Below are 25,923 nucleotides of genomic sequence, written 5' to 3'. Positions count from 1 at the left end.
GTTGTAATAAGTGTTGCCAATTAGTGCCTCACATTAACTTTGGTGAATGTAGGACTCTCGTTGGGGAGATAGAGATTCAGAAGGCACATGGAGAAAAGGACCTGAAGTAGATTCCGAGTGGAGAAGAGGCCCACCAGAGAAGTAAGTAGAGTTAAGGAAAATAGTATCAATTAGTCATAGGTCCTATTAATACCATATTAGCAGTTTTTAAGTTTGGTTTATTTTGTGGAGCTGGGGAAAGGACAACCATGAAGAGTTGTGTGCATGTCTGTTACTGAAATGTTTTTCATAGTTCAACAAGTCTGTAATTACTGATTTCTAAAAATTTTGACAAATATATGCTTCAGAACCTTTTTATTCCCTAGTTGAGTGCTTTTGAGATTATAATAAGAATGAACAGTTCTAGAACCTATTTTCATTTTCCTTTAAATTTGTTAAATAATTTGAACCATTCTTTGAAAGGGACTGCTCATGATAAGCATATTTGCTGGTCCTAAGTCCTATACAGAGTTTTGAAAGTTCATAGGTACTAGATTTAGAATTTGCCTAGATACTTCTTATATACAAGTCCAGTTAGAGACTTGTTTAAGGAAGTTGTTTGCTTATTTAGCTATTGATGTAAGATTTTATGTTGTATTATTTTTTATTAATAGCATATATTCCTTCAGGACTAGGAATAATGATTTTAGGCTGAAGAGGTTTTTAAAAGGGACTGAAGTAATTCCCAAAGATAGCATGTGCTTTTTAAGAAAATGGACTCTTAAAGATGTTTGGCTTGTTGATCTGTAGGGAGTGGAGACGTGGAGAGGGGCGGGATGAGGAGAGGCCTCATAGAAGAGAAGAAGATCGGCCAAGGCGCTTGGGGGATGAGGAAGAGAGAGAGTCTTCTCTTAGACCAGATGACGATCGCATTCCCCGGCGTGGCATGGATGATGACAGAGGTCCTAGACGTGGTCTTGATGAAGACCGGTTCTCTCGCCGTGGGGCAGACGATGACCGGCCTTCCTGGCGCAATGCAGATGATGATAGACCTCCCAGACGAATTGGTGATGAAGATAGGGGGAGCTGGCGTCATGCAGATGATGATAGACCACCTAGACGAGGACTGGATGAGGACAGAGGAAGTTGGCGAACAGCTGATGAGGACAGAGGACCAAGACGTGGGATGGATGAGGACCGGGGGCCACGGCGAGGAGGTGCAGATGACGAGCGATCTTCCTGGCGTAATGCTGATGACGATCGGGGTCCCAGGCGGGGCATGGATGATGACCGGGGTCCCAGGCGTGGGCTGGATGATGATCGAGGACCTTGGAGGAGTACTGATGATGACAGAATTTCCAGGCGCGGTGCAGATGATGACCGGGGGCCTTGGAGAAACATGGATGATGATCGGATTCCCAGAAGGGGCGATGACTCAAGACCTGGTCCCTGGAGACCATTTGTCAAGCCAGGTAAAATTCTGGTATTCAGAAAACCAGCTTTAGATGCTTTATAAAATCTGCTTGATGTGTTTTATAACTAGAAAGTGAAATTTTATATGAGCTAATAACTTCTGTAGATTATTTCAAATGAGACATCTCAAATGATTATATTTTGATAATCTTAATAAAAAGTTCTTTGCTGGAAAAAATTAAATTTTAATGTAGGTATGACTTTGATGAGACTATTACTAGTTTCCAGATAAACTGGTCTTTTATCTTCCCTTCGATATCTGTGCAGTGATTTTTATGTTAGGGGCTTGGCTTCCATATCCCACACACCAAAAGTTAAATAATTTACTTCACCCCCTGTTCAGCTTTAGTGATGCGTGCTTTGTTTTCATTCTGCCAGTTGACTGCTTCTTTGAGGGTTCTTGTTCCCATGCCCATTCCTTAAGTATGGATGTTCTTCAGGTTCTGTCCTAGACCAGCCTTCTCGTGTAGATAATGAAAAAATAGACTTAATGTTGTCTGTTCTTCCAACTGTGGGATTATGCTTATGAGAAGAGCTCAGTTTTTCCCCTCAGTCTTGGGCCTGTTCATGTTTTCATATTTTAGTTTTCTTGAGCAGTTGTATAGAAGTTTGTGATTTCCATTACTGTCTTCTCCAGATGACCTCTTTCTTACCTTCAGAACCATGTTTCCAGCTGCATGTTGCACATAGCACATTTCTACCTAGAAGTGTCTGTCACATTCAACTTGTCGAAACAGTTCACACCCACATGCATCTCTTTGGGGATCCACCATCTATCTGATCGTATAAGCTAGAGATCTGGAGTTCTCCTTTACCCTCTTTTATCGTTTATGTTAAATCTTTCATTTAGTTCAGTTCTACCTCTTTAGTTCCTCAGATCCACCCATTTCTCTTTGTCCCCTGCATGCACTTGGGTCTGAGCCACCATCATTCTTTCCTTCAACTCTGGCTGCTACTGGTCCCTCCAGGCTCTCCCACTCCCAGTTTTAGTCTTGGTGCAGTAACCAGAGTAATGCATTCTAAACACAGATTTCAGCAAGTAGCCTCCTTTTCTTTGCCCTTTGTGTTTTTGTCCCATATTTCTGTATCTTCTGGTCTCATTTCTCTGTCTGGCTCTGTGACTTTCTTTTGCCTTGTGTAAAATGGAGATAACAATGTCATGGATTCTCATTAATTCACAGTAGATGTTTTATGAAGTCACTATGAGTACTGAACCATTGGTCCTAAGGGAAGGTAGTACAAGGTTTGGTTCTCTGAGGCCTCTGGTCACAACATTTCTGTCAACCAATGAACACAGCCTTCTTTTGTACATTTCAGTTTTAAAGATACCTTATTTAATACATGTTGTTGATTCATTAATATTGAACTCATGGCCAGTAGCGCTGTAACTGCTGAATGAAGCTTTTCTAACATGAGTATTTCTCTTATATGGCTGTCCATCGCCTTCTTGTGTGTGGTCCACTAGATAGCACTTTAACATAGCGCTTGAAGGCCAACAAAGCACAAAAAGGTAAAAACCTATCAGTAAATAGACCGCCAGAAGGGCACTTGTTTTAAAGTATCAGAGCCTCAGGAAGAAGACAGTATTGCCCTGTTCGACCTCTACTGTGAACATGCTCTGCAGGTGACTCAAGTGTTTGATCACTCTGCATGTGTCTGTGGGTGACTATAAAAGTACCTGAGTGCTCGTGTTAGCAATTTATTTACAAATACATTTTAGCAAGTAGGTAAATTAGTGAGTATGGAATCTACTTAGCTCAAAGCTATGGATAGGACTAGATAAGTTCATATACACAGAAAGTCTATTTATTTATTTATTTTAATTTTTTATTATTTTTTTACACAGAAGGTTTAGAATAGTGCTGTGGCACATGGTAATATAAATATTAACAATAATAGTTACTAACTTTGTAATAGGTTTTTATTTAAATCTGTTCCTTTGATCTCTTTGTGCATGTATATAATGTTTCTTTATTGGGGTGTCCTGTGGCTAACTGTGAGATACTGATCAAAGGATTTATCTTTGTTCCATGATTGCATGGGTGGTAAATGGTAGAGGGCAAGAATTTGAAAAAGGTTTTGGTTATAAAGATTTTGAAAATGTTGTAAGATAGGAATGAAATTAATTAAATTTAGATTGTCTCTCAGAGATCTAGCTCTTGCCTCAACTTTTACAAGTTTTTTGCTTAAAATATGTTGTCTGTTTATTGTCAGAAGATTTTTATATCTGAAATCTCAGCATATGGAACACTCAACCCAGATTCTATAAATTTCCTTTGTCTTACATGTTCCTCCCTTTAGGTTAGAAAAACAGTGATAGGTAGTCATAAATAGGACCTTGTGATTCTGCAAAATAAGATACATAGCTTTGATTTTTTTATAAATGAAGCTGGAGTGTCTTAAATGAGCATTGATAATGGTGATATTAATGTCAGCATTTAGATCTCTGTTCATAGTTACCAATCTGTGTTTTTTTGAGAATTAAAAAAAAATGTTGCTTCTTTAAAAAAACAAAACAGGTGGATGGAGAGAGAAAGAAAAGGCCAGAGAAGAGAGTTGGGGTCCACCTCGAGAATCGAGACCATCAGAAGAACGTGAATGGGATAGGGAAAAAGAGAGAGAGAGAGAGAGAGAGAACCAAGATCGTGATGAAAATGACAAGGACCCAGAGAAAGAAAGAGACCGAGAGAGAGAGCGAGAGCGGGACAGAGATCGAGATGGGGATCGAGAGGACCGCTTCAGACGACCTAGGTTTGATGCTCTGATTGGAACTCTTTGTGGAATTACAATTAGGATTCTCATTCTCTTTGGTGTTTTCCCAAAAGTCTTGAGAAATGGTATGCCTCATTCCTCAACTGAATGTCCCCTCTTAACAAAGTTGAGAAAGTGAGGCTGATACTGTGTGGCTGTCTGCAGGTTGTAGGACTCTTTAGTTACAGAGGTATCTTCACCAGTCCATTGCCTTTCCCCTGTCGTTTAGTTACTCAGGTTTATAGCCCTTAAATTATTAAGAGCCCCTTGACTCTTATTAGTGGTAACAGTTCTAACTTGGTGCTTCTGGCCTCTGTGGCTCTGTGCTGATTCATCTCGACCAGCACCATTTAATACAGTTTTGTGCAAGGATGAAAACATCTGTATCTACAATGTCCAGTATGGTAGCCAGCAAGCACATTTGGCTGTTGAACATTTGGAATGTGGTTAGTGCTACTGATGGAATGTTTTGTTTCTATTTCAATTAATTTGTATTTAAGTAGCTACATGCACACAGTGGGCTGTGTTGGACAGCACAGATACAGATGTTCTCATTTGACCTCTTTACCTAAGGCATCAGATTGAGATCAAGTCATAAATTTAAAGGGTCATCCCTGTTGAATTTGTAAACTCTGAACACCAACTTGGTTGTGCTCTCATGGAGTCTAATGACAGAAATTAACATGTCATTTTGAATGGCTCCAGGGATGAAGGAGGGTGGAGAAGAGGACCAGCGGAAGAATCTTCGAGCTGGAGAGATTCAAATCGCCGTGAAGATAGGGATCGGGATGACCGTCGTCGGGAGAGAGATGATCGCCGTGATCTAAGGGAAAGGCGAGATGACAGAGACCGAAGAGGACCTCCTCTCCGATCAGAACGTGAAGAAGGTAATGGATGGTCTGTGTGTTGCTGAACTATTGGAAAACAGTAATTTCTGGGGAAATTTTGGGCTTTGTTACCTCACTCATTTGTGTATAAACATCAAAAGTAATCTAATGAATATTCAGTTTAGAATTCGCAGTTCTTGGGGTGCCTGGCTCAGTCAGTTAAGTGCCCCACTCTTGATTTGGTTCAGGTCATGATCCTTGGGGTCCTGAGATTGAGCCTTGAGTCAGAATCCATGCTCAGCAGGGAGTCCGCTTGAGATTTTCTCTCCCTTTCCCTCTGCCTGTGTCTGCCTTTCTCTCTCTGTATCTCTCATGAATGGATAAATAAAATCTTTAAAAAAGAGAGAGGGGGGGGGATCCCTGGGTGGCGCAACGGTTTGGCGCCTGCCTTTGGCCTAGGGCACGATCCTGGAGACCCGGGATCGAATCCTACGTCGGGCTTCCAGTGCATGGAGCCTGCTTCTCCCTCTGCCTATGTCTCTGCCTCTCTCTCTCTCTCTCTCTCTCTCTGTGACTATCATAAATAAATAAAATTAAAAAAAAAAAAAGTAATAAAAAAGAGAGATTCTCTCTCCCTCTGCCCCCTCCCCCAGCTCACTTCTTCTCTCCCTCTCTGTGTAAAATAATAAATTAAAAAAAAAATCACAGTTCTTATAAACTTAGTAGTCACTATGTGAAGTTAGTTTATATCTAAAGTCACAGTATAGTAGTAGGCTAATTGAATGGTAAACATATATTGCTTTAGAAGTCTGTGTAATTAGGATATAATTTGTCGGTTGTTTAAAAGTAAAATCTTGGTAGGTAAGCACAGTGTAAAGCATTCTTTCTCTGAAATTGTGACAGTTGAAACTTTAGTAAAAAAATGTTTTTTTAATGTTGAAAATGGCCATTGCACTTAACTAAGTACTTATCTCAAACTTTTTTTTATCTCAAACTTTAAATGTTTCATTTGTACAATGGGGTTATAAGGGTTTTTCTTATATGATACCTGTAAAGTAAAGGTATAATGCAGTCCTTATGGCCATTTTTGCTTTCATGATTTACTCAACAAAAGCAAATTTTTTAATTAAAAATTTTTTTTGACATTTTATGTATTCATGAGAGACACACAGAGAGAGTGGCAGAGACCTAGGCAGATGGAGAAGCAGGCTCCATGCTGGGAGCCCGATGTGGGACTTGATCCCAGGACCCTGGGATCACAACCTGAACTAAAAGCAGATGCTCAACTGCTGAGCTACCCAGGTGTCCCTTTAAAATTTTTCATTCAGATTTTTGTCACTTTGTCTTAAATTATTTTAACCATTAGGATACTTCCCGGGCCAATGGTTTCAAATTTGAGTTCTCAAGTGTATTGCTATGAAGAATTTGCCAAACATTGTATCAAAATGATTAAAATATATTGATTGTTTTTTTAAATGGGGATTCTCTGTGGTTACCTTTATATATAGGATTTCTGAGTAATTGGAAGCATTCCTTTTGTTGAAGTTCTGTTTTGTCTGAACCAGTACAATACAGTATAAATTTACTTTCTTTTTCTTTTAATTAAAATTTTTAGTAAGTTCTTGGAGACGTGCTGATGACAGGAAAGATGAGCGGGCCGAAGACCGGGAAGCCCCTCGTCGTGTTCCTCCCCCTGCTCTTTCAAGAGACCGAGAAAGAGACCGAGACAGGGAAAGAGAAGGTGAAAAAGAGAAGGCCTCATGGAGAGCTGAGAAAGATAGGGAATCTCTTCGTCGTACTAAAAATGAGACTGATGAAGATGGATGGACCACGGTACGACGTTAAATCTCAAGATAATGGATTCAGACTCATGTCTCATATGTTTGATCACATTCAAGGATTATTATACTTGTGCTTCAACCAGTCTAAATTGGATTCTTTAATGTTGTCTCACCATAACACAAAAAGCATGAACTTGTATTAATCCTCTATAATAGATTGATCGTGCACCGTGTCCACAGGAGGTTGGACTGCCAGGCCATTTTCTGGAATTTAAGGTGTTGCATTATTTCATCAATCATTTGTTTACAAAAAAGAAAAAACTAAAAAATAAATTTAAAATGTGAATCCGTCAGGTATGGAGTAACACCTGTATCTTGGTATAGAACTGATCTTTTTCTTTGGTTTTTGAAATACTATATTAATTTGGAATGAGGTATGATTCTGTTAAAGAAAATGTATTTGAAGACTCTTCAAAGCAGGGGCTGAAACGACTTCCACACTATTAGCGGTTGAGACATACCTCTAGATATTTTGAGGTATTTACTATATTAACTACATTTAGAAAGTTTTTAGGTTCGCTATAAGTGCAGTAAACATTACAGACATTGGATACAGTGGGATTTTCTGTAGATTTTACTTGAGAGGTGAGTATAAAGCAATTTGCAGTCACTGAAATGACAAGAATACTGCTCAAGTGTGAATCCAAAACAATTAAAGCTTTTAAATTTTAAAGCATTTGGTAAAACTATTGCTGAGTTTTTTCTGTTGCCAATAGCAAACTGCTTTTCCATTAATGGAGAATTCATGCCTTTCAAGCATTTTAAATATGACAATATTTATAAATGTGTGGTTTGGAGGAATTGTTTAAATTCTTTTTCCTAATTTCCTTTCTCTTCAGGATAGATTCTTTCAACAAGTAATTTGTAGTAATGACTGTGTTGACTTCAATTTTGGAATGTCGTAGCTATGTCAAAGATTAACTATTTGGTCTTATTGAAGCCAACACAGAACTTGCTGCTGTGTTTTTTCTTCAGTGATAAATAAAATACTTACAGAATTTGTTTTGGTGTTGATTTGTAGTTACAGCCAAAGTGTTTTTATTACTTACTAATGATGAGTTTTTGTATATCGTGTTGAATTTGAGTTTTTTTGGTTGACATTAAATGTCTCAGTATGTAGGAACAAAAAATAACTCAAGTAGAAAACAAACGTGGCTAGGATGTTTCCTTCCTTAATTGAGGAACCCCTTAGTTTCCTTGTAACGCTGTCCTCTCTGTGAGCTTGTATATGTGGGTGGGTGGGTGGTTTACTCTTTTCAGTATTCCTCTGAAATTAGAGAATATTAGTAGCAAATTGATAGTGGCTACAGACATGTGAATTACTTCCAGGATTGAGTGGAGGTGAGAACTCCTGTTGGCACAGCTATTTAATAAGGCCAGAAGAGGGAGTACTGAAGCTTTTTTAAAAATAATCAGATGCAGCCTTTTCTGTTTGATGTTAACAGTGATGGAAACCACTTTTTTCAACATTTAATTTTCTTAATATCTAGTATTTCAAACAAGTGGAAATCTTAAAAGGTCTTTGGGGAGAGGGCCTTTTCTTTTTAACAAATTAAAGAGCTTGGGGCAGTAACCTGCTGAGTCTCCAGTCATTAGAACAGGACTATACCTGTGACAGCACTGATTGTCCCCAGGGGACCATTCATTTACACTGATTTGTTTATGTGAGTTAATGGATGCATGTCTGATGCTTAGATTCCTAGGCTAGTCTGCAAACCTACCCTTTCCCAGATATGCTGCCCGAAAGTTCTTTGTCCTGGGAGTTAGAAAGGGGGCAGAAGAGTCTCCTGATGCTTTGTGGTCCTGCTCTTAAGTTTCTCCTCAAGGCCTCATAGCCACCTCCTTCCTCAGGTATTCACAGGTATCAATGGAAAACTGAACATCTAACTCTACTCATTGTGTTTAGATTGTCTTTATGTTCCCAGTGGCTTCTGCATTTTTAAACAAGAACACCATTGCTCTTAATATACATGGATCTGCAGGTGGAGACAGTGGCCCAGAAAAGACTTTTTACATCCTCTTAGTTGTAGTGGCTTCCAGGGAGAGGTTGGCATCTGTGTTTGGATGCTTTTATGTGTTTTACCTGTGTTTCATTTCTTACCAAAGATTTTTTTTTAAGTGTTCTCTGGTTCTTTTTTTTTTTTTTTTTTAAGATTATTTATTTATTCATGAGAAACAGGGGAGAGAGAGAGGCAGAGACACAGGCAGAGGGAGAAGCAGACTCCATGCAGGAAGCCCGACGTGGGACTTGATCCCAGGTCTCCAGGATCACACCCTGGGCTGAAGGCAGCACTAAGCCGCTGAGCCACCTGGGCTGCCCACCAGATATTTTGACTGTAGATTTATTTCTAACTTTACAAGTCTGACATTGGATACTGGAAAGAGTGAAAGAATGTTCCTCAGGTGGCTAAGCACAGACTAGAAGGTTAGGACTAACACTGAAACTTTGTTGCCCTTTCCTTTGAGGCACACATATTTGTAGTATAATTTTAAAATAATTTTGGGTATTTACAATCTAGGCCAAAATTTTTTGTAATCAAAGTTACTCTGCAGCTTCCAAAAAGGACTGCATAGGAAAATTAAAATCCAAAGAAATAAGCTATTCCCTGCAAATGTGTCTACAGAAAAGGACAGAGTAAGGCAGTCTTGCCTGTACAGCTGGTAAAACTTTATAACGATTCCATACATTGTATTTAGCCAAATATATGGCATAGTCTTGTAAAAATTACAACTTTGTCATACTGATTGTATGTATTTTTTAAACTTTAAAAGTTGGGTTTCTTTTACCCTGAATTTTTTATTAAACTCTACTTGGCAATGTGGGGCTCAGATTCACAACTCCCAAGATCAAGTCATGTGCCCTGTCACTGAGCCAGCCAGGTGCCCCATACCCTAAATTTAACTTTGCAAGTATTTAAGTTTGTTTTAGATTGAGAGTTCTGGATTTGCTCTTAAGTGGATTAGAGTGGTTAGTATACTTTTCCTGAGAGATCTCTAGAAGATTAACCATAGTAATATTCTCTGTGTATGTTTTAACTCCCAATGTTTTAACGTTAGCTGGAAAAAGACCAATTTGAGAGGGGCTGATAGGACTGTTTTAAATGAATTAACATGATGGCTGCCAGACTAGTTGTAGAAGGCCTTTCAGATATCTTTTCTTGATGCTCTCAAGACTTAAGTGAACTCTATGTTCAACATGTTCACAGTTTTGGTAAAACAGGGATGGTGTCAGTATCAAATTCATAGTAGGCACATCTCACTTGGGATTCTCCTATTGAGTATGTCAAAGCCACATGCCTGAGACCTTAGAAACAGTGTTAACACTATTGTTCAAAGGACTGTTTGGTCCTTTGAAAATACAAAGTAGTTAGCCTGCCTACTCCTTCCAGGGTAGAGAATACCTTGTTTCTGGTGATCTTTGAAAAGGTGTAGAAGGGGCAGTAGGAGAGGTAACAGGAATTCCTATTGACCTGACAACTCTCCAAGGCCAAAATTAAACTGGTACATTTTCTAGCACAACACAAGAGAATAATTACATGGTTTTATTTAGCTACTTAAGTTTGAGACCAGTCACATCTTAAGTTCTGTGATCTGAGGCTAGACCAGCAGGAAGGGATTTTCGCTTAGCCAGTGTACTTTTTGCCTGAACCTCTCCCTCGTTTTTCTGACACCCCTTCCTTTGACCAAAAAGGCTCAAAGCCTTCCAGTCTTCACCTTGGCATCTTTTATACGCTCAAGGGAGTATTCATGCCAGTCTGCCATGGAGGAAGCTGTTTGATGTAAAAGCAGTCTAATGTCTAACGAGCTGAATTCTCCTTGAATCTATATACTTGCCACGGTTTTCAGATAGCGATGTACTTTGTACATTTCATGTACATTCATCCTAATTCACTTGTTTTTGCCTCCTGTATCTGTCCTGAGGGTAGTTACAAGCCACGGTGTGGCATCTGGCTTGGCTGTAAACAGGGGTGGGTGGTAAAGGAGGGTTTTGCCTAAGGTCTGATCTCCAATTGTGGATAAATGGCGGGATTCCAGAAACAGACTAGGGTCTTCAGGGAAGAAGGGAGCACGAGGGAGGCCATGTTGCTTGTTTTCACCCCCCACTCCACAATCAATTCCTTCCGTGCTTGTTCTGGTTTGAGGACAGCCTGAGCGTAAAGCCAGACACAGCCCGCAGTGAAGCCTTCTTGAACACAGGTTATTACATTAACCTTCCGGAGCTCAAAGGACTGCATCTTTCATTTGAGTTTGAGAGGCAACAGCTGGAAAGAGCTTTACACTGCTTGGGAACTCTGAAATTGAGCAGCGTGAACTAATACTGCTCCCTTTTGATGTTAATGTTGCAAATGTTTTTAAAGAGCAGGGGAAATGGGGAGGTGGGTGTGCATGTACAAAAGGCCAGGTAGCAAAGTTATAGGCAAGATAAATGAATTCATATATACGGTTACTGTATAAATACACAAATCAAGTTTTTAAACAGCACCAATTTCCAAGTGTATACACAATAGGATTATAACTTGGCACAATTTTTCAAGGTGGAAATGCTAGTTGCTAGTTCAGTAATAAAAAGATCTGGTACATGAAAGGATAAGGAGCCGTATTCTACTTGCTACAGATTGTGCATTTTTTACACCTCCAGCCAAGACTGAAACAAGCCACAAGGAGGGAATTACCCACACAAAATTAATACTGGAAAGTTTACTAAACCTTCACTTCTCAAAAACGGTGATGCTGCCCCCGGGGGGTGGGGGTGGGGGGCTCGCTTGCTTCACCTGGAATCCGAGTTAACTGATTAAGGACAACTAAGAAATATGGTTTCCAAACAATAAAATAGTCATTTTGCCGACAGTTCCATAAAATCGCCAGGTTCCAAGTTCAGTCACGAGGCTTTTAAAAAAAATATTCTAGACCTAGTAAAGTGCCTCCGTAGAACTAACCATCCGGAGAGCAAGCAGATCGAGCCCATTCATCCTGATGCGCATCTCCGACAGACCGGACGTCTACAGTAAATAAACGGCGCCATTAAGCGGCCCTCGCAGGTAGCGGGATACACACCCAGCCTCCTCCGTCCGGATGTGCACAAACTAGAAAGTGGAGAGCAGCAAACGGAGGTCGCAGCGTCCGGCCGCCCCGGCGCCCCGGCTCCCCGGCAGCCAAGTGTTGCGCGCGGCCGGCGGCTTTGGAAGGCGCCCGCACGCCCCCGGGCGGCCCGGCGGCGAGCTGCGCGGCTGTCCCCGGCGAGGGCGAGGGCGAGGGCGGCGGCGGCCCGGAGCCCGCGCGCTCAGCGCAGCTTCTTCCCGGGCGGGCAGTCCCTGGCGGGGCGCGGCGGCGGCGGCGGCGGCGGCGGCGCCTTGGAGAGCGGGCAGTACTTGATGGTGTGCGCGTTGTCGCCGCTGGCGCCGCACAGGGGGCACGTGTAGCGGCGCAGCACCGGGCACAGCACGCGCCCGTCGGGGCCCTTGAGGATGTGCGTGGTGTAGAGCGCCACCGCCTCCTTGTTGTTCCGGCAGAACACGCACACCTGCAGCTCGGGCTTGAGCAGTCGGGCGGCGGCCGCCCCCGCGGCGACGTGCAGCCGCGGCTCGGCCGCCCAGGCCGGGGCCCGCTCCTCGCGCGGCGCCACCTCGGCGGATGCGGCGGCGGCGGCGGCGGGCGCGCAGCCCAGGAGCACGGCGGCCGCGCGGCCCGCGAACGGGCTCAGCTCGGCGAAGCGCTCCTCCAGCAGCCCGGCCTCGGCGGGGCCCGCGCACAGCTCCAGCGCGCGCAGCTCCAGCGCGCCGCCCAGGTAGCGGCCCCGGGACCCCGGCTCGTCGCCGTCGCTGTCGTCGTCGTCGGGCGGCCCCAGCGCCGGCCCCAGCGCCCCGGGCCCGGCCCCCGCCCCCGCCCCCGCCCCCGCGTGCGGGGAGCAGCAGGGCGAGGAGGAGGACGAGCGCGGGGAGGCGGAGGCGCCGCCGCCGCCGCCGCCGCCCTCGCCGCCGAAGCGCGGCTCGCCGTCCACCGCCTTGGTGATGAGCGTGGCGAGCCCCAGGTAGTCGTTCCACGAGCTGAAGGGCTGCGGGTGCGCCGGGCCCGGGGCGCTCACGTAGCGGGCGCTGGGCACGAGCGCCATGGGCGGGGGGGCGCGGCCGCGGCTGGGCGAGCGGGGCGCCCAGGGGAAAGCCTCCATGGGCGGGCTGCGGGCCGCGCGCGCCGCCTCCCCGCGGCCGGCGCGGGCCGGACGGAAGGGAAGCGCCGAGCCTGCCCGCCGGCCTGCCGCGGGGTGGGGCCGCCTCGCCGCCTTTTATCGGGCCCCGCTCCTCCCCCGGCCTCGCCGCCGCGGCCCTGCCCCCCGCGCTACCCCGCCCCGGCCTCCCCGCCCGCGCCTCGGACGGGGACGGAGGCGGAGCGGAGGCGGGCGCGCCAGCGGCGGGCGGGCGGGCGGGCGGGCGGGCGGTGCGCGCGCCCCGGTCCGGCCCGCGCGGCTCCCGCGCCCCGCGCGCTGCGCCAGCCTCGCCAGCTGCGGCGGCTCCTACTCCGCGAGGGGGCGGGCGAAGCGCCGCCTCGGGCCCGGGCGCTAATTGGCTGCGGACCAGAGCCCCCTGCGCCGCGGGCGCCGCTCGGGACGCCGATTGGCCCATCTGCGGGAGGGGGCGTGTCCTGCCTGCGGGGCTGCGAGGGGAAGGGAAGGGAAGGCCGAGGGATGCAGAGGGAGGGAGAGAGGGGAGAGGGGGGAGAGGAGGGGCGGGCCGGCCGCCGGGGCCCGTCTTCGCCCGAGCGCCCTGCTTTGGTTTGGAGCCGGTGAGCAGGCCTGGGTCTCCCTCCGCCCGGGGGTGAGACTCGCGGAGGACACGGGCAGGCGCGGGGATGGGGGGATGCCCCAAGGTGCGCGCACCCATCTCCCGCCTTGAATGCCCCAGCTCAGCCTTCGGAGGAGCCCCCCCGCCCCCGCCCCAGCATCCGCAGGAGAAGCTCCGGCGAGGCAGGATCTGGCGCGCGCGGAGGATGCGGTGGTCGAGACGGAGCTGCCCGGCACTCGAGGCCCTTCCCCTTGCGCAGCGCCCTGGAGAGCTGTGAGCCGGGGAAGGCTTCGCGCCGGCCTCTGAGGTTATGGTTCCTGCCTTAGGAAGCGGTGGAGGCTTCAGGACTTTCCCAGGGCGCGCAGCCGACTCCCAACAGGTGTGCCGAGAGCCGGGGTGGCCGTGAGCCCCTGACTTAGGCAGGGAGGGGGTCGGGCCAGAAAATCTGCCCCCCTCGGGCCGTGATTGTGTGTGCGCGGAGCTCCACACCCCCGGGGTGGGGGAGGCTGGATCGGAAAATGGGCTGTACGTGCAGCTTGAAAAAGAAAAGCATACTCAGCGTCACAGTTAGATACTTTAAAATGAGTCCAATATTTTTGTAAAAACAATGGAAGATAAACTGGAAGTTTTTTGTTTTTTGTTTTTTTTTAGGAGGATGTGAGGTGGTCATGCCCTTCTCAGAAGAATCAACACGTTTTACAAGATGGAGCGTAGGAAAGGTTTTGGGGACTGGGAAGAGTTGTTTTTTCCTTTTTTAAAAGATTTTATTTATTTATTCATGAGAGACACACAGAGGCAGAGGGAGAAGCAGGCCCCATGCAGGGAGCCCGACGCAGGACTCGATCCCAGGACTCCAGGATCACACCCTGGGCCAAAGGCAGGCGCCAAACCGCTGAGCCACCCGGGGATCCCTTGGGAAGACTTCTTAAGGGTTCTGTGGGACTGGCGGGCGGATCAGGACTTTCCTTCTTCGCTCTGGCTGTGGGCTCCGGCTATTGAAACAGGGCTGCGGGGTGGGGGCAGCTGGTGCTGACAGCCCTCGTTTGGCAGGAGGCTATGCTCTTGGGTCTGGCCCCATCCAGCAGGTTTAGAATGCCCAGAGGGGCTGCCCAGAACCTCATGCTGGCACCAGTTGCCATTAGAATGAATGAGAGAATCAATGTCAGCTGTGGAAGGGACCTGTGGGATCATCCAGTCCAACCTTACTTTATAGATGAAGAGAATGAGACCCAGAGAAGAGAAGGTTTTCTTCAAGGTCACACAGTGCATACGTCACAGCCAGAACTAGAACTTAGGCCCCTCGACGAATGGCTGGGTGGCCTTCCTGTTACACATGGACCCCGAAGGTATTTCAGACTCCAAGTCTGTGTGTGTCTCTGTGTGTGTATGTGTGTGTGTGCATCAGCAGAAATCAAATGTGGAAGAAGAGAAGTGAGATGGGGCCAAATCATTTCTGGCCCGACCCCCTCCCTGCCTTTTGCTTGGACCCCTGCCCTCAGGGAGCAATCCAGAAGCCAGGTGGCAGACACAGGGAAGGACTCGGGCGGTAACATGATGCCTGTTCTGGCCACCTGTCTGCGTTTAGGCTTGAAGATATGTTTCTCAGCCTCTTCCTCACCTCCTACTCGCTAACGGTTGATTTAAGTCATGAAACCAGGCAGTAATACTCTGCACTTGCCAACCCAGTTCCTTTTTCAAGTTTGTGTTGGCACTCAAGCTAAAAAGTCATTCCTTTTTTTTTTTTCCCTCCCCCTCTCCCACCAAAAATAAATAAAAAGAGCCCGCAGAAGCGTGGCAGGTTTGCTGACACGGAGCTCTGAGCTCTTACCACGAGAACACCGGCCCCTAGAGTGGTATGAAGATTATTATTCTATAAATGGAAAATTCTACTCGGTTCGCACAGCCCTGCAGCTCGCATACTTTCAAGGTACACAGACTTTTCAGCTCTGAGGAGTGGGAGCCACTGTTCTCAGAAAAACTTGTGTAAGGAAGGTTGAGAACTGCCAGCTGCTGTGCCGGCTTCCCCTTGGTCGGGCCAAAGAGAGCACGGCAAGTCAGTGAGACCTTTCCTCTCCCACATGATCTTTAGCCCTTGGGGGGTTTCTTATTTGTTTGGTTTGGTTTACAAGGTGGAATTAAAACTTTTAAGTGAAGAAGGGTAAGAGCAAATGCCTTGCTATGGAGTTGCATTGCAGGCTGGGTGGGTAGGTCATGATGACAGCAAAGAGATGCCCTGGAAAGAGGTGGAAGGGAGCTTCTGTGTCCTGGGGGGGCTCGCCCTTTCCCCAGGCTGCTCCCCTTATCTGCCATCTGCCTTGCCCACCGTAAGCTGTTTGGAAAAGAATGTCTTTCCTGGAAAGAATGTCTGGAAGTGGAGGCAGAGTGCATGAAGGATTTTTTTTTTTTTTTTTAAGATTTTATTTGTGAGAGACACAGAGGCGGAGACATAGGCAGAGAGAGAAGCAGACTCCCTGCGAGGAGCCCGAGGCAGGGCTTCATCCCAGAACCCCGGGATCACAACCTGAGCTGAAGGCAGGCGCTCAACCACTGAGTCACCAGGATGCCCCAGGGTTTTTTTTTTTTTTCCTCCCCAGCACGGGTGGTCTCAGTGTCCTGGGACTTTCGCTGTTACCACAGAAAGGCCAGAGCCGGTGCCAGGGCCCCCTGTGGCTTTAGTAAACCATTACTGCTCCCACTAAGCACAGATCTCAGCTGGGCAGGAGCTCCTCAACTCTTCTTGGGGTGGCAGAACTGACTCCAGAGATGGTCTTAGCACCTTGATGAAGTCTGCCCGCTTTTCGTTCCCCCTCAGAAGTCTGGAACAAAATGGACAGAAAATGCCTGAGTGTGAAAATTTCTTCAAGAGATACCCTCTGATTGGTGGAGCCAGGAAGGCAGGTTGGGACAGGCCTCATCCCGGAGGATAGAGGGTGTTCCTCAGTTTCTTCTGGAACCGGGCCTGCAAAACACAGGCAGAGGGCCCTGGCAGGGTAGGGGTGGGTGGTGGGGTGGGCTCTTGGATTCTACATTCCCACCTCTCTGCAGGGCTCCCAGCCCCCAGCCTGAGAGGCAACACACAGTCCTCAAGAGTCTTGAGGATCTTCAGAAATATGAAGAATTCAGAAATATGAATTCCCTGGGGAATGGGACGGCTTGGCAGGAGTCCAGGCCTCTACAGAGATGCTGTTGGTCAGGCTCTGGGTTCCTGCCCACTTGCCTGCCAAGCTCTTTCTAGGGGCAGGAGTTGCTTTGGCTCCCCCAGCTTTGGGGCTTGTATGTGGGTTGGGCACATTTGGGTGCCCTGGGGGCTCTCTTCTCTAACAGGGTTGACTTTGGCCATATCATGCCTGTGGCCAAGCTCAGGGAGCCCTGGCAGTGGGGCTTCTGTCCTTCAGAGGCTTCGAGTGAGCTATAGTTAGTCGAGAGGCACTGTGCTGGAGTGGAAAAAGCTTCTTGAGCTGGTGGCCGTGTTTTCATCCTCGCCCTTCTGCAAAGTCACATGTGGCCTTGGAGGAGGGACTTAACCACTCTGGGTTCCCACTCCTTCCTCTGATCCTCGAGGGGCTCATCATATAAAGTGGCAGGCACTTTACCCTTCTGCCTGTTACTCCAATTCCAGATGAGTCTCTCCCTTGGCCTCCGGGGTTGAGCTGTGACAGGTGTAATCCAGCCAGACATATCTCATTTCCCCTGGGCATGATTGGTTTAGGAGGGGGCTGGTGACCCAGTTCTGGTCCCTGAAATGTAAGGGGAGGTCTGTTCGAGGACTCTGGGAGGGAATTTGCTCCTTCATTTAAAAAGAAAAAGAAACAGGGATGCCAGGGCAGCTTGTGGTTGAGCGTATGCCTTTGGCTCAGGGCCTGATCCTGGGGTCCTGGGATCAAGTCCCACATCGGGCTCCCCAGAGCGAGCCTGCTTCTCTCTTTGCCTGTGTCTCTACCTCTCTCTGTGTCTCTCATGAATATAAATTATTTTAAGAATTAAAAAAAGAAAAACAAAGACCATGGGCTTCCCTTTCTTTGAGCCACTGGCAGGTTATGGAGCCGAAGCAGCCCCGAGGTGTTAAGTCCTGAGGACAAGAAGCTGGCACACTGGGGATGGCTGACCAGAAAAGCTATTTTATTTATTCATTAAGTAGACTCCACGTGTCACCTCGCTGTGGGGCTCGAACTCATGACTGTGAGATCAAGACCTGAGGTGAGATCAAGAGTCAGGTACTTAACTGAGCCACTCAGGTGCCCTCGGAAAAGTTGTTAAAAAAAAAAAGCTTCAGGGCCATTTCCGTGGATGACTTGGTGGCTTGTTACACAAAACAATCAACTTTATTATCTCAGCCACTGCCACTCAGGTATTTTACTTGCAGCTGAATTCATTCCATTTGAAACACGTAGTAAAGTGAAAAAAAATGCATTTGGTAATTCTGTCGAAAAGGTATGATTTGCTACTCTGGCCACGTGGAGCTGACAGCCGTGTCAGAATTGTGGCATATGGACAGGGGTGGGAAGAAACCAAAGGAACGGGGAGCAGGAGCTATGCTTTGCAGTGTCTCTTCTGCCATCTGCCCTGTCTTGTGCCAAAGTCTCCCAGCTGAGACCAATGGGCTACCCCCTTCAGACCAGGTGCCTTTCAGCATCGCCTCATGCAACCCCCATCTTCACGTGCTGCACAACTGCCGCATGAGGCAGGGTCTGTGATTGCCCTCCTGGGGATGAAGGGTTGTGGGACTCTCGACCAGCAGGGCTCAGCTCAGAATTTGTGTCCCTCTCACTCCAAAGCTGGGATTTGTCCCTACTTGGAAGTACCTGGTCATACTCTGGCAGTGCGACTTTTAGGACCAAGGGGGTGGAGGAGGCCAGCCAGGAGAAGGTGGTGCAAGAAGCCGCCAGGGGTAAAACTGGGCTCATTCCGCTGCATGACAGAGATTGTCCCCCAAGAAAACCAACTCCAGTTGAAAGAGGTTAGACTTCTCTATTTACCCAGTAGCAAGTACTTTGATACAGTGAATAATGCTTTCTCTTTGTAACACTCCCCACCCCACTCCTCCCAGCCACATGGTCTCCTCTTAAAAACCCCCAGATTAGGGATCCCTGGGTGGCGCAGCGGTTTGGCGCCTGCCTTTGGCCCAGGGCGCGATCCTGGAGACCCGGGATCGAGATGGGGCGGGTGATGATGCCGGGAGTAATAGTACTAACAGCAGCTCACAGGTACGGAGCTCTTTCGAGGCACTAAGCATGAACTCCTGTCTTCCTTAGACCTTGCCAGCAGTTCTGTGTTGTGCCCAAGATTGCGAATCCGAGAAACCACCAAGGAGCCGACACCGATGCAAACACACGAGGGTTTATTTACAAGTTCGAGCTTGGGTCCAAGTATACCCGACACAGCGGAGCAGGGACTTGGACCCCGAGACTAAGAGGAGTAGCAGCTTTATAGGGGCCAGTGGCCCATGGGATACACAGAAAGTTGCACAGTCCTGTCGGTCCACACGCAGGTGGCAGATTGAATTACACCTTACCCTATAGTATCCACTTGAGCTGGCCTATTACTTTGGTCAGAATCGGCGCACAGTTTTGGCGGGCACAGGCAGGGTTACATTGTTATAAGCCGATTTCTGATTAGGGTGTGCCCAGCGGGTTGACTAGGGTGGGGCCGCGCCTTAAGCAATAAGCAGGTCATGTGGGGGGTCATACGGGAGGTGGCAGGTGTAGCACAAAATGGAATCAGTCCTGCTCTGCTTGTCCAGGGGTAGGGGATTTTTGTTAAATTTCCTGGGTCCCACATTCTGCAGTGATACTCATTTCACAGAAAGGAAAATGAGGTTTGGGGGAGCTTAAAGAGTGTACTACTCAGCTTCTCCCAGCTAGTTAGTGGGTGGGATTTCTCTGTGTGCTGTGGGCCTCTACCATCTCCTGGCCTGTGGACATTCATTCGGTTAGAATTCACAAATCCTGCCTCCCATCTCAGGTGTTTCCCTCAATGGGACCTTCGGCCTTCTCTGGCTCATCTTCAACGCCTAGCGTCTGCAAAAGGGGAGGTGTAAAAGCTGGGGCCTCTAGTGGAGGAGTCATACATAAAATGATAAGCTATAAGGTCAAGATTGTCCTCCAGTGATGCATAAAACGGGGCATTAGAAGGTCAAGGTTGTTCTCTAGTGGGCTTCAGGGCTGGAGTGGGGGTGGGGGAAGATAAGGTCAGAGAAGGGGATGAGACCAGACTGCCAGGCAGGGCTACTGTGTCTGTTTCTGCAGGTTGTGCACTGCACAAGGCCTTCCCCTCCAAGGGGGTACCTTTTATTTCATAGATGTGGTAATACGTATCAGTGAATCTCAAACAGTTTTCTGGTAGATACAGAGTAAAGTATCTTTTTCTAATGGCATTGATATGACAATTTTCCTGACAGATGGATAAAGATGTCTTGTGGATGAAGTACCTTTTCTTAATTTGCCCAAAGCCCAACACTTTGGCTCTAGGCAGAAACATGAAATGCTAAGCTTCTCGAATGCAGGCCTCAAGTTTGCCATTAGCTAGGTGCCCATGGGGCCTTGTGAAAGCATCTCCCTAACTGAGCTGACCAGGTAGGTGTCTGGCACGGGTCTGCTCTTGGATTATAGGTGGATCAACATTTCTGTTGGGCTTAACGTTTTTAAGATTGCTCAAGTCATTTTAAACATCTTCTCCTGGTCATACCTGGCTTATACTTAATAATATTTTCCCAGCTGTCCCGAGTTCCCTAGGGATTGCTCGTGCCCTGACAATGCCCATCCATGATGAAGAGTTGGCAGTGGTATCTGTCCTGGGGCGTCTCTGGCTTAGTAAGCAGAAAGTGGGGTGATGGCCTAGGATGGCATAAACCGAGTAGCCTTGAGCAAGTCATTTCCTTTCTCTGGACTTCAGTTTTCTCTCACTTGAGATAATTGGATGGCCTGAGTGGTTTCTTGGCCCTATTTAGCTCCAAAGTTTATGTGTTCATCAGCAAGGCCTGGGACTGAGTGGTGGATGAGACTGACGTCCTTCTGATCTCATGGAGCAGACACAGCAAACAGGTGGTGATGCTTTGGTGGGAGGCCTATTAGTTTCCTGTTGCTGCTATAACAAAGTACCACCAACATAGAGGCTTGAAACAACAAAGACTTCCTTTCTTACCGTCCTGGAGGTCAGAAGTCTGAAATGGGTCTCGGTGGGCTATGGTCAAGGTGTCTGCAGGGTTGGAAGCTCTCAGGGACAATCTGTTTCCTTGCCATTTCCAGAGGCTGCCTGCGTTCCTTGGGCTCAGGGCCTCCTTCCTTTTTCAAAGCCAGCAACAGCAGGTTAAGTCCCTCTCACCAGCCATCTCAGTTTTTAATTCTCCCTCTGTCTTCCACTGTGTGATGACAGTAGACCCACCCCGATAATCCAGGCTAATCTCCCCATTTCAACACTATCTAATGAGCAACTTAATTCCCCCTTACCAGGTAAAATAACATATTCTCAGGGACTGGGAATTAGGATAGGACATTTTCTGGGGCCATTATTATACCCCCTTCCAGAGGGGCCCCTTAGCAAAGGAGTGTCATGAGTCCCCAGACCTTAGCATATCTGGAGGTCAGCTGGGCTGGTAAATTGAGGTTTCCTTTGCCACTCAAGACCTCACAGACTGCAGGAGAAGCTGTGGCCTGTGGGGGCCCTACACAGGGTGGATGAGTGTGTGTGTGTGTCTGTGTGTGTGTGCGCGCGCGCGCGCGCCCCTCAGGCAGATGGTAAGGTCTGAATTGCAGGAGAGAATGGTGAGCAAAGGAAGAAATGTATGTGTCATGTACTTGAAACAAACTTAAAATAATAGTGATGATGATGTCACTTAATTTGCGGTTAAGTCAAGCAAAACAAACAGCCAAGCACAACAAAAAAACCCAGCAGCAGCATCTACAGCAGGGAGACCAACTGGAGCAAATGCCCTACAATCCTTCTCTTGCTCAGGAGGAGGGCAAAGATACTGACAACTGTGATATTCTTTAACTTATGGAAAATTTCAAGCGTTACAAAAGTAAAGGTCACGGTATAAAGGACTCTCACCCAATTTGCCCTTAATATATGACAAATCACATCTCCACACCGATTGTTCTGTCCGTCTCCCATGCCATGGACCATCTTGAAAAAATTCTGAACATCAGTGTTCATTAAATTTAGATTTTGATAGGTTAGGTGTATATATACATACATATATGTATATAGGGAGCCAGTTAAAAAGATAGAGGGTATAATAGTAGATGTAAAGAAATGGGATGAGGAAAAATAATCATTACAGAAGAAAGGACAGAAGGAAAATCATCATGGAAATGGTAGAACAAATTGGAATTATACAGTAAGATGGTTGAAATAAATCCAAACATAAAATTACTTAAAGTAAATGGACGAAATATTAAAATACAAAATTCCAGACTGGATTTAAAAAAAAAAACAGCTATTAGGGGTGCCTGGGTGGCTCAGTTCGCTAGGTGTCTGCCTCGATCTCAATTCAGGTCTCAATCTCACGGTCATGAGTTCAGGTCATGTTGGGCTCCACGCTGGGCATGAAGCCTACTTAAAACAACAGCTATATATCCTCTGTAACAAACACAAATAAAATGTAAGGATGCAGAAAGCTTAAAGGTAAAAGGATAAGAAGTTTCAAGAGATGCTGAAAAGGAAGCTGACATAGCTGTGCCAATAGCAGGCAAATAGGCTTTATGGCAAAAAGCTTTACTAGAGATAGGAGGGTGGCTATGTAATGTAAAAGGTTCTATTTACCAGGAAGATAGAACAATTCTAAACTAGCATATACCTAATAATTTAACCTAAAAGCATACAAATGAAAAACTGATGAAATATCAATAAGGATATAGGAGATTTGAATGACAATTAACAAGCTTGACTTTATATATTTATAGGTACCTACATATATACATGTCATTCTATAAAATCATATGTAAACACTGCTTTCAATAATTGCAGAATTTACATTCTTTTCCAGCACTCATAGAGCATTTATAAAAGTTGACCGGATTCTGTGCCATCAACCAAGTATTAACAAATTTGATAGGATTGGTGTCACATCGAATTTTCTGGCCACAGTTCCATTTCATTAGAAATCAACAGCAAACTATAACTAGGAGAGAATATAATACAGATAAGTGAAGGAATTGATGAAATGGGGGAATGAAGATATGATAGATGTCTGACAGAGCTAAGCAGTGGATTCTTATAAAAGACTAATATAATTAATTTGGCAGGATTTATCAAGAATAAAAGATGATGCAAATCAATAGTTTTGTGACTTGATGCTTCATAAATCTGAAAATACATGTGAAATGGAAAAATTGGTAGAAAACAAGAACTCAAGAATAATGTATGTATCAAGAAGATGCTATGTTTGTGTATTAGAAAATTCACTATTATAAAGTCAGTTCTTCGAAATTCATCTAGAGATTCAATACTATGTATGTATTTGAGGGGAGGAAGGACAGAGGGAAAGAGAGGATCTCAAGCACATTCTGCACTAAGCACAGAGCCCGACAGGGGGCTGGATCTTGCTCCCTGAAATCAAGACCTGAGCTGAAGTCAAGAACCAGATGCCTAACTGATTGAGCTACCTGGTCACCCCAAGAAGAATTTAAAAACCTCGATTGTTCCGCAACATTTATATAAATTGAATCAGAGTTTAAAAATATTCTCACATAATAACAGATCCAGTTGATTTATCTTTTTTTCTCCCATTGACTTTAAACATAAGTTCTGTTATTCAAGGAATAAATAATTTCACTTCTACACAAACCATCCTAGAGTGTAGAAAAAAATAACCATTTTCTAATTTATTTTACAAGGCAAATGGAACCTGATATAAAACAAGCATAAGAAGGGAAAATGAGCCTTTCTTCTTGGGATCCCTGGGTGGCGCAGCGGTTTGGCGCCTGCCTTTGGCCCAGGGCGCGATCCTGGAGACCAGGGATCGAATCCCACATAGGGCTCCCGGTGCATGGAACCTGCTTCTCCCTCTGCCTGTGTCTCTGCCTCTCTCTCTCTCTGTGACTATCATAAATAAATAAAAATTAAAAAAAAATAAAGAAGTCATTCATGTAATTCACATTAACATATTAAAAGAGAAAAAATGTGACCACCAAAATAGATGCTGAAAAAGCATTTGATAAAATTTAACGTATGGTTATGATCCAAACTCTTGGAAAACTAGAAGATTTCCTTAAGTGATAAACCATGTCTCCAAAAACGGTATAACGAATATTGTACTTAAGTTTCTATCTCATATTGTATTGGAAGTCTCAGAGGCCCTAGCTGGTATAGTATGGTAAGAAACAGAATTAACATTATAAAGTTCAGGAAGGAAGAAATAAAACTACTATTATTTACAGGTCACATGGTTTTTCTGTGTAGAAAAATACTGAAGGAGCTACAATAAATTGTTAGAATAAGAAACTTTAGTAAAGTTTGCTAGTCACAAAATCAACTTACAAAAATTAATTACATTTTATTAGATGAACAGTAACAGAAATGTTGGCAGATTGCTAATAACATAAATGATAAAAGATCATTTATACTAGCACAAAGAACTCCCCCTTAAAGAAAACACAAGGTCTATATGACTTTAGAGATAAGTTCTACTATTCAAGGAAAAAAAATAATTCTAGTAATCTAATAACGTATGTACAAGACCTCTATGGAGACAACTATAAATTTTATCAAAAGATAAAATAAAAAAAATTTTATCAGGCAGCCCGAGTGGCTCAGCGGTTTAGCGCCGCCGTCAGCCCAGGGCCTGATCCTGGAGACCTGGGATCGAGTCCCACGTCAGGCTTCCTGCATGGAGCTGGCTTCTCCCTCTGCCTGTGTCTCTGCCTCTCTCTCTCTCTGTGTGTCTCTCATGAATAGATAAATAAAATCTTTAAAAAAAAAAATTTTTATCAAAAGGCCTTAAGGAAAACATAAATAGGGAAGAGAAGCTATGTTTGTGTATTAGAAAATTCACTATTATAAAGTCAGTTCTTCCAAATTCATCTATAGATTCAATACTATTCCTATCAAAATCCTAACTTTGTGTGTCAAATTTGAAAGCTAGTTCTAAAACTTCCATTGAGGGATCCCTGGGTGGCTCAGCCATTTAGCGCCTGCCTTTGGCCACGGGGCGTGATCCTGGAGTCCAGGGATCTAGTCCCACATCGGGCTCCCTGCATGGAGCCTGCTTCTCTCTCTCCCTATGTCTCTGCCTCTCTCTCTCTGTGTCTCTCATGAATAAATAAATAAAATCTTAAAAAAAAAAAAAAAAGGTCAGGCACAGACCAGAGAACATGAGTGATGAAATTATCTCAAATACTCAAGTGGGGGGCACTTGACGGGATGAGCACTGGGTGTTATTCTGTATGTTGGCAAATTGAACACCAATAAAAAATGAATTTATTATTAAAAAAAATAAAATTTATTTGTAATATTTTCATTGGAAAGGTACTTTTTTTTTTTTTTTTTTTTGGAGAGCCATTTGGCATTATCTACTAAGAACCTCAAATAGGGGTGCCTGGCTGGTTCAGAATACTGTGCGACTCTTGATCTCAGGGCTGGGAATTTGACCCCTATATTGGGTGTAGTGATTACTTAAATAAATAAATAAAAACTTTAATGAAAAGAGAGCCTCAAATGTGTACCCATTGGATCAATGCTTTGACTTCTAGGAATCTATTCAAAGGAAACAACCTAAGATGTAGTCAGGAGTTCAAGCAAAGAGAAATGGTCTATAAAATGCCTGTCGTTCTTACCTCATAGTGTAGCTACGTCAGACTTAGACGGTGTGTGTAAAAGATTTCACACACTGGCAGGTACCTAACAAGGTCTCCCCAGGTGGTATAGATCTGTAGTTTACTTCTCTGGTTTTTCTTTTTCTTTTCTTTTTTTAAAAAATATTTAATCTCAAAAAAAAAAAAATTTAATCTCTACACCCAATGTGGGGCTCAAATTTAAAACCCCGAGATCAAGAGTCTCAGCTCCACCGACCAAGCCAGTCAGGCACCCCTAGATCTTTCCTGAAATGCACAATACTGTTCTAATAATTTAAACCAAACTTATCAAGGTGTTGGGTCTGCTTAATAGGAAGGCATTTTATGTAATGAGCACCAGCTGTTATAGACAACTCATGAATCACGAAATTATACCCATGAAACCAATAATATACTATATGTTAACTAAATTGAATTTTATTTTATTTTATTATTTTAAAAGATTTGTTTATTTATTCATTAGAGACACACAGAGAGAGGCAGAGAC

At 45.4% G+C, this 25,923-nt stretch overlaps 2 protein-coding genes and 1 long non-coding RNA gene across 4 annotated transcripts in view; 2 read left to right on the top strand and 1 right to left on the bottom strand.

Annotated features, from left to right (window-relative positions):
* Positions 1-7,869, top strand: part of EIF3A (eukaryotic translation initiation factor 3 subunit A) — a 37,013-nt gene extending 29,144 nt beyond the window's left edge. Inside the window, exons 18-22 of the mRNA XM_025994267.2 lie at positions 53-141; positions 790-1,451; positions 3,972-4,203; positions 4,909-5,090; positions 6,646-7,869. Of these exons, the coding sequence (XP_025850052.1) occupies positions 53-141; positions 790-1,451; positions 3,972-4,203; positions 4,909-5,090; positions 6,646-6,875 (1,395 nt within the window). The 3' untranslated portion in view covers positions 6,876-7,869. The remainder of the gene's footprint in view (positions 1-52; positions 142-789; positions 1,452-3,971; positions 4,204-4,908; positions 5,091-6,645) is intronic.
* A 3,953-nt stretch (positions 7,870-11,822) lies between these two features.
* Positions 11,823-13,174, bottom strand: NANOS1 (nanos C2HC-type zinc finger 1). The gene has a single exon (XM_072740207.1). It carries the CDS (start codon positions 13,035-13,037, stop codon positions 12,153-12,155), a length of 885 nt encoding a protein of 294 aa, XP_072596308.1. The 5' UTR covers positions 13,038-13,174; the 3' UTR covers positions 11,823-12,152.
* A 415-nt stretch (positions 13,175-13,589) lies between these two features.
* Positions 13,590-23,720, top strand: LOC112916529 (uncharacterized). Of its 2 annotated transcripts, XR_011997596.1 has the most exons (3): positions 13,590-14,026; positions 14,299-15,574; positions 16,062-23,720. It is a non-coding gene; the product is annotated as an uncharacterized lncRNA (long non-coding RNA). The 2 variants fall into 2 exon arrangements; XR_011997595.1 differs by having other exon boundaries at positions 14,299-23,720.
* Positions 23,721-25,923: the final 2,203 nt, after the last annotated feature.

This window comes from Vulpes vulpes, chromosome 15, assembly GCF_048418805.1.
Source record: "Vulpes vulpes isolate BD-2025 chromosome 15, VulVul3, whole genome shotgun sequence".
Taxonomy (NCBI): domain Eukaryota; kingdom Metazoa; phylum Chordata; class Mammalia; order Carnivora; family Canidae; genus Vulpes; species Vulpes vulpes.
The sequence above is the reverse complement of the archived record's forward strand: the minus strand, read 5'-3'. Positions and strand labels throughout refer to the sequence as shown.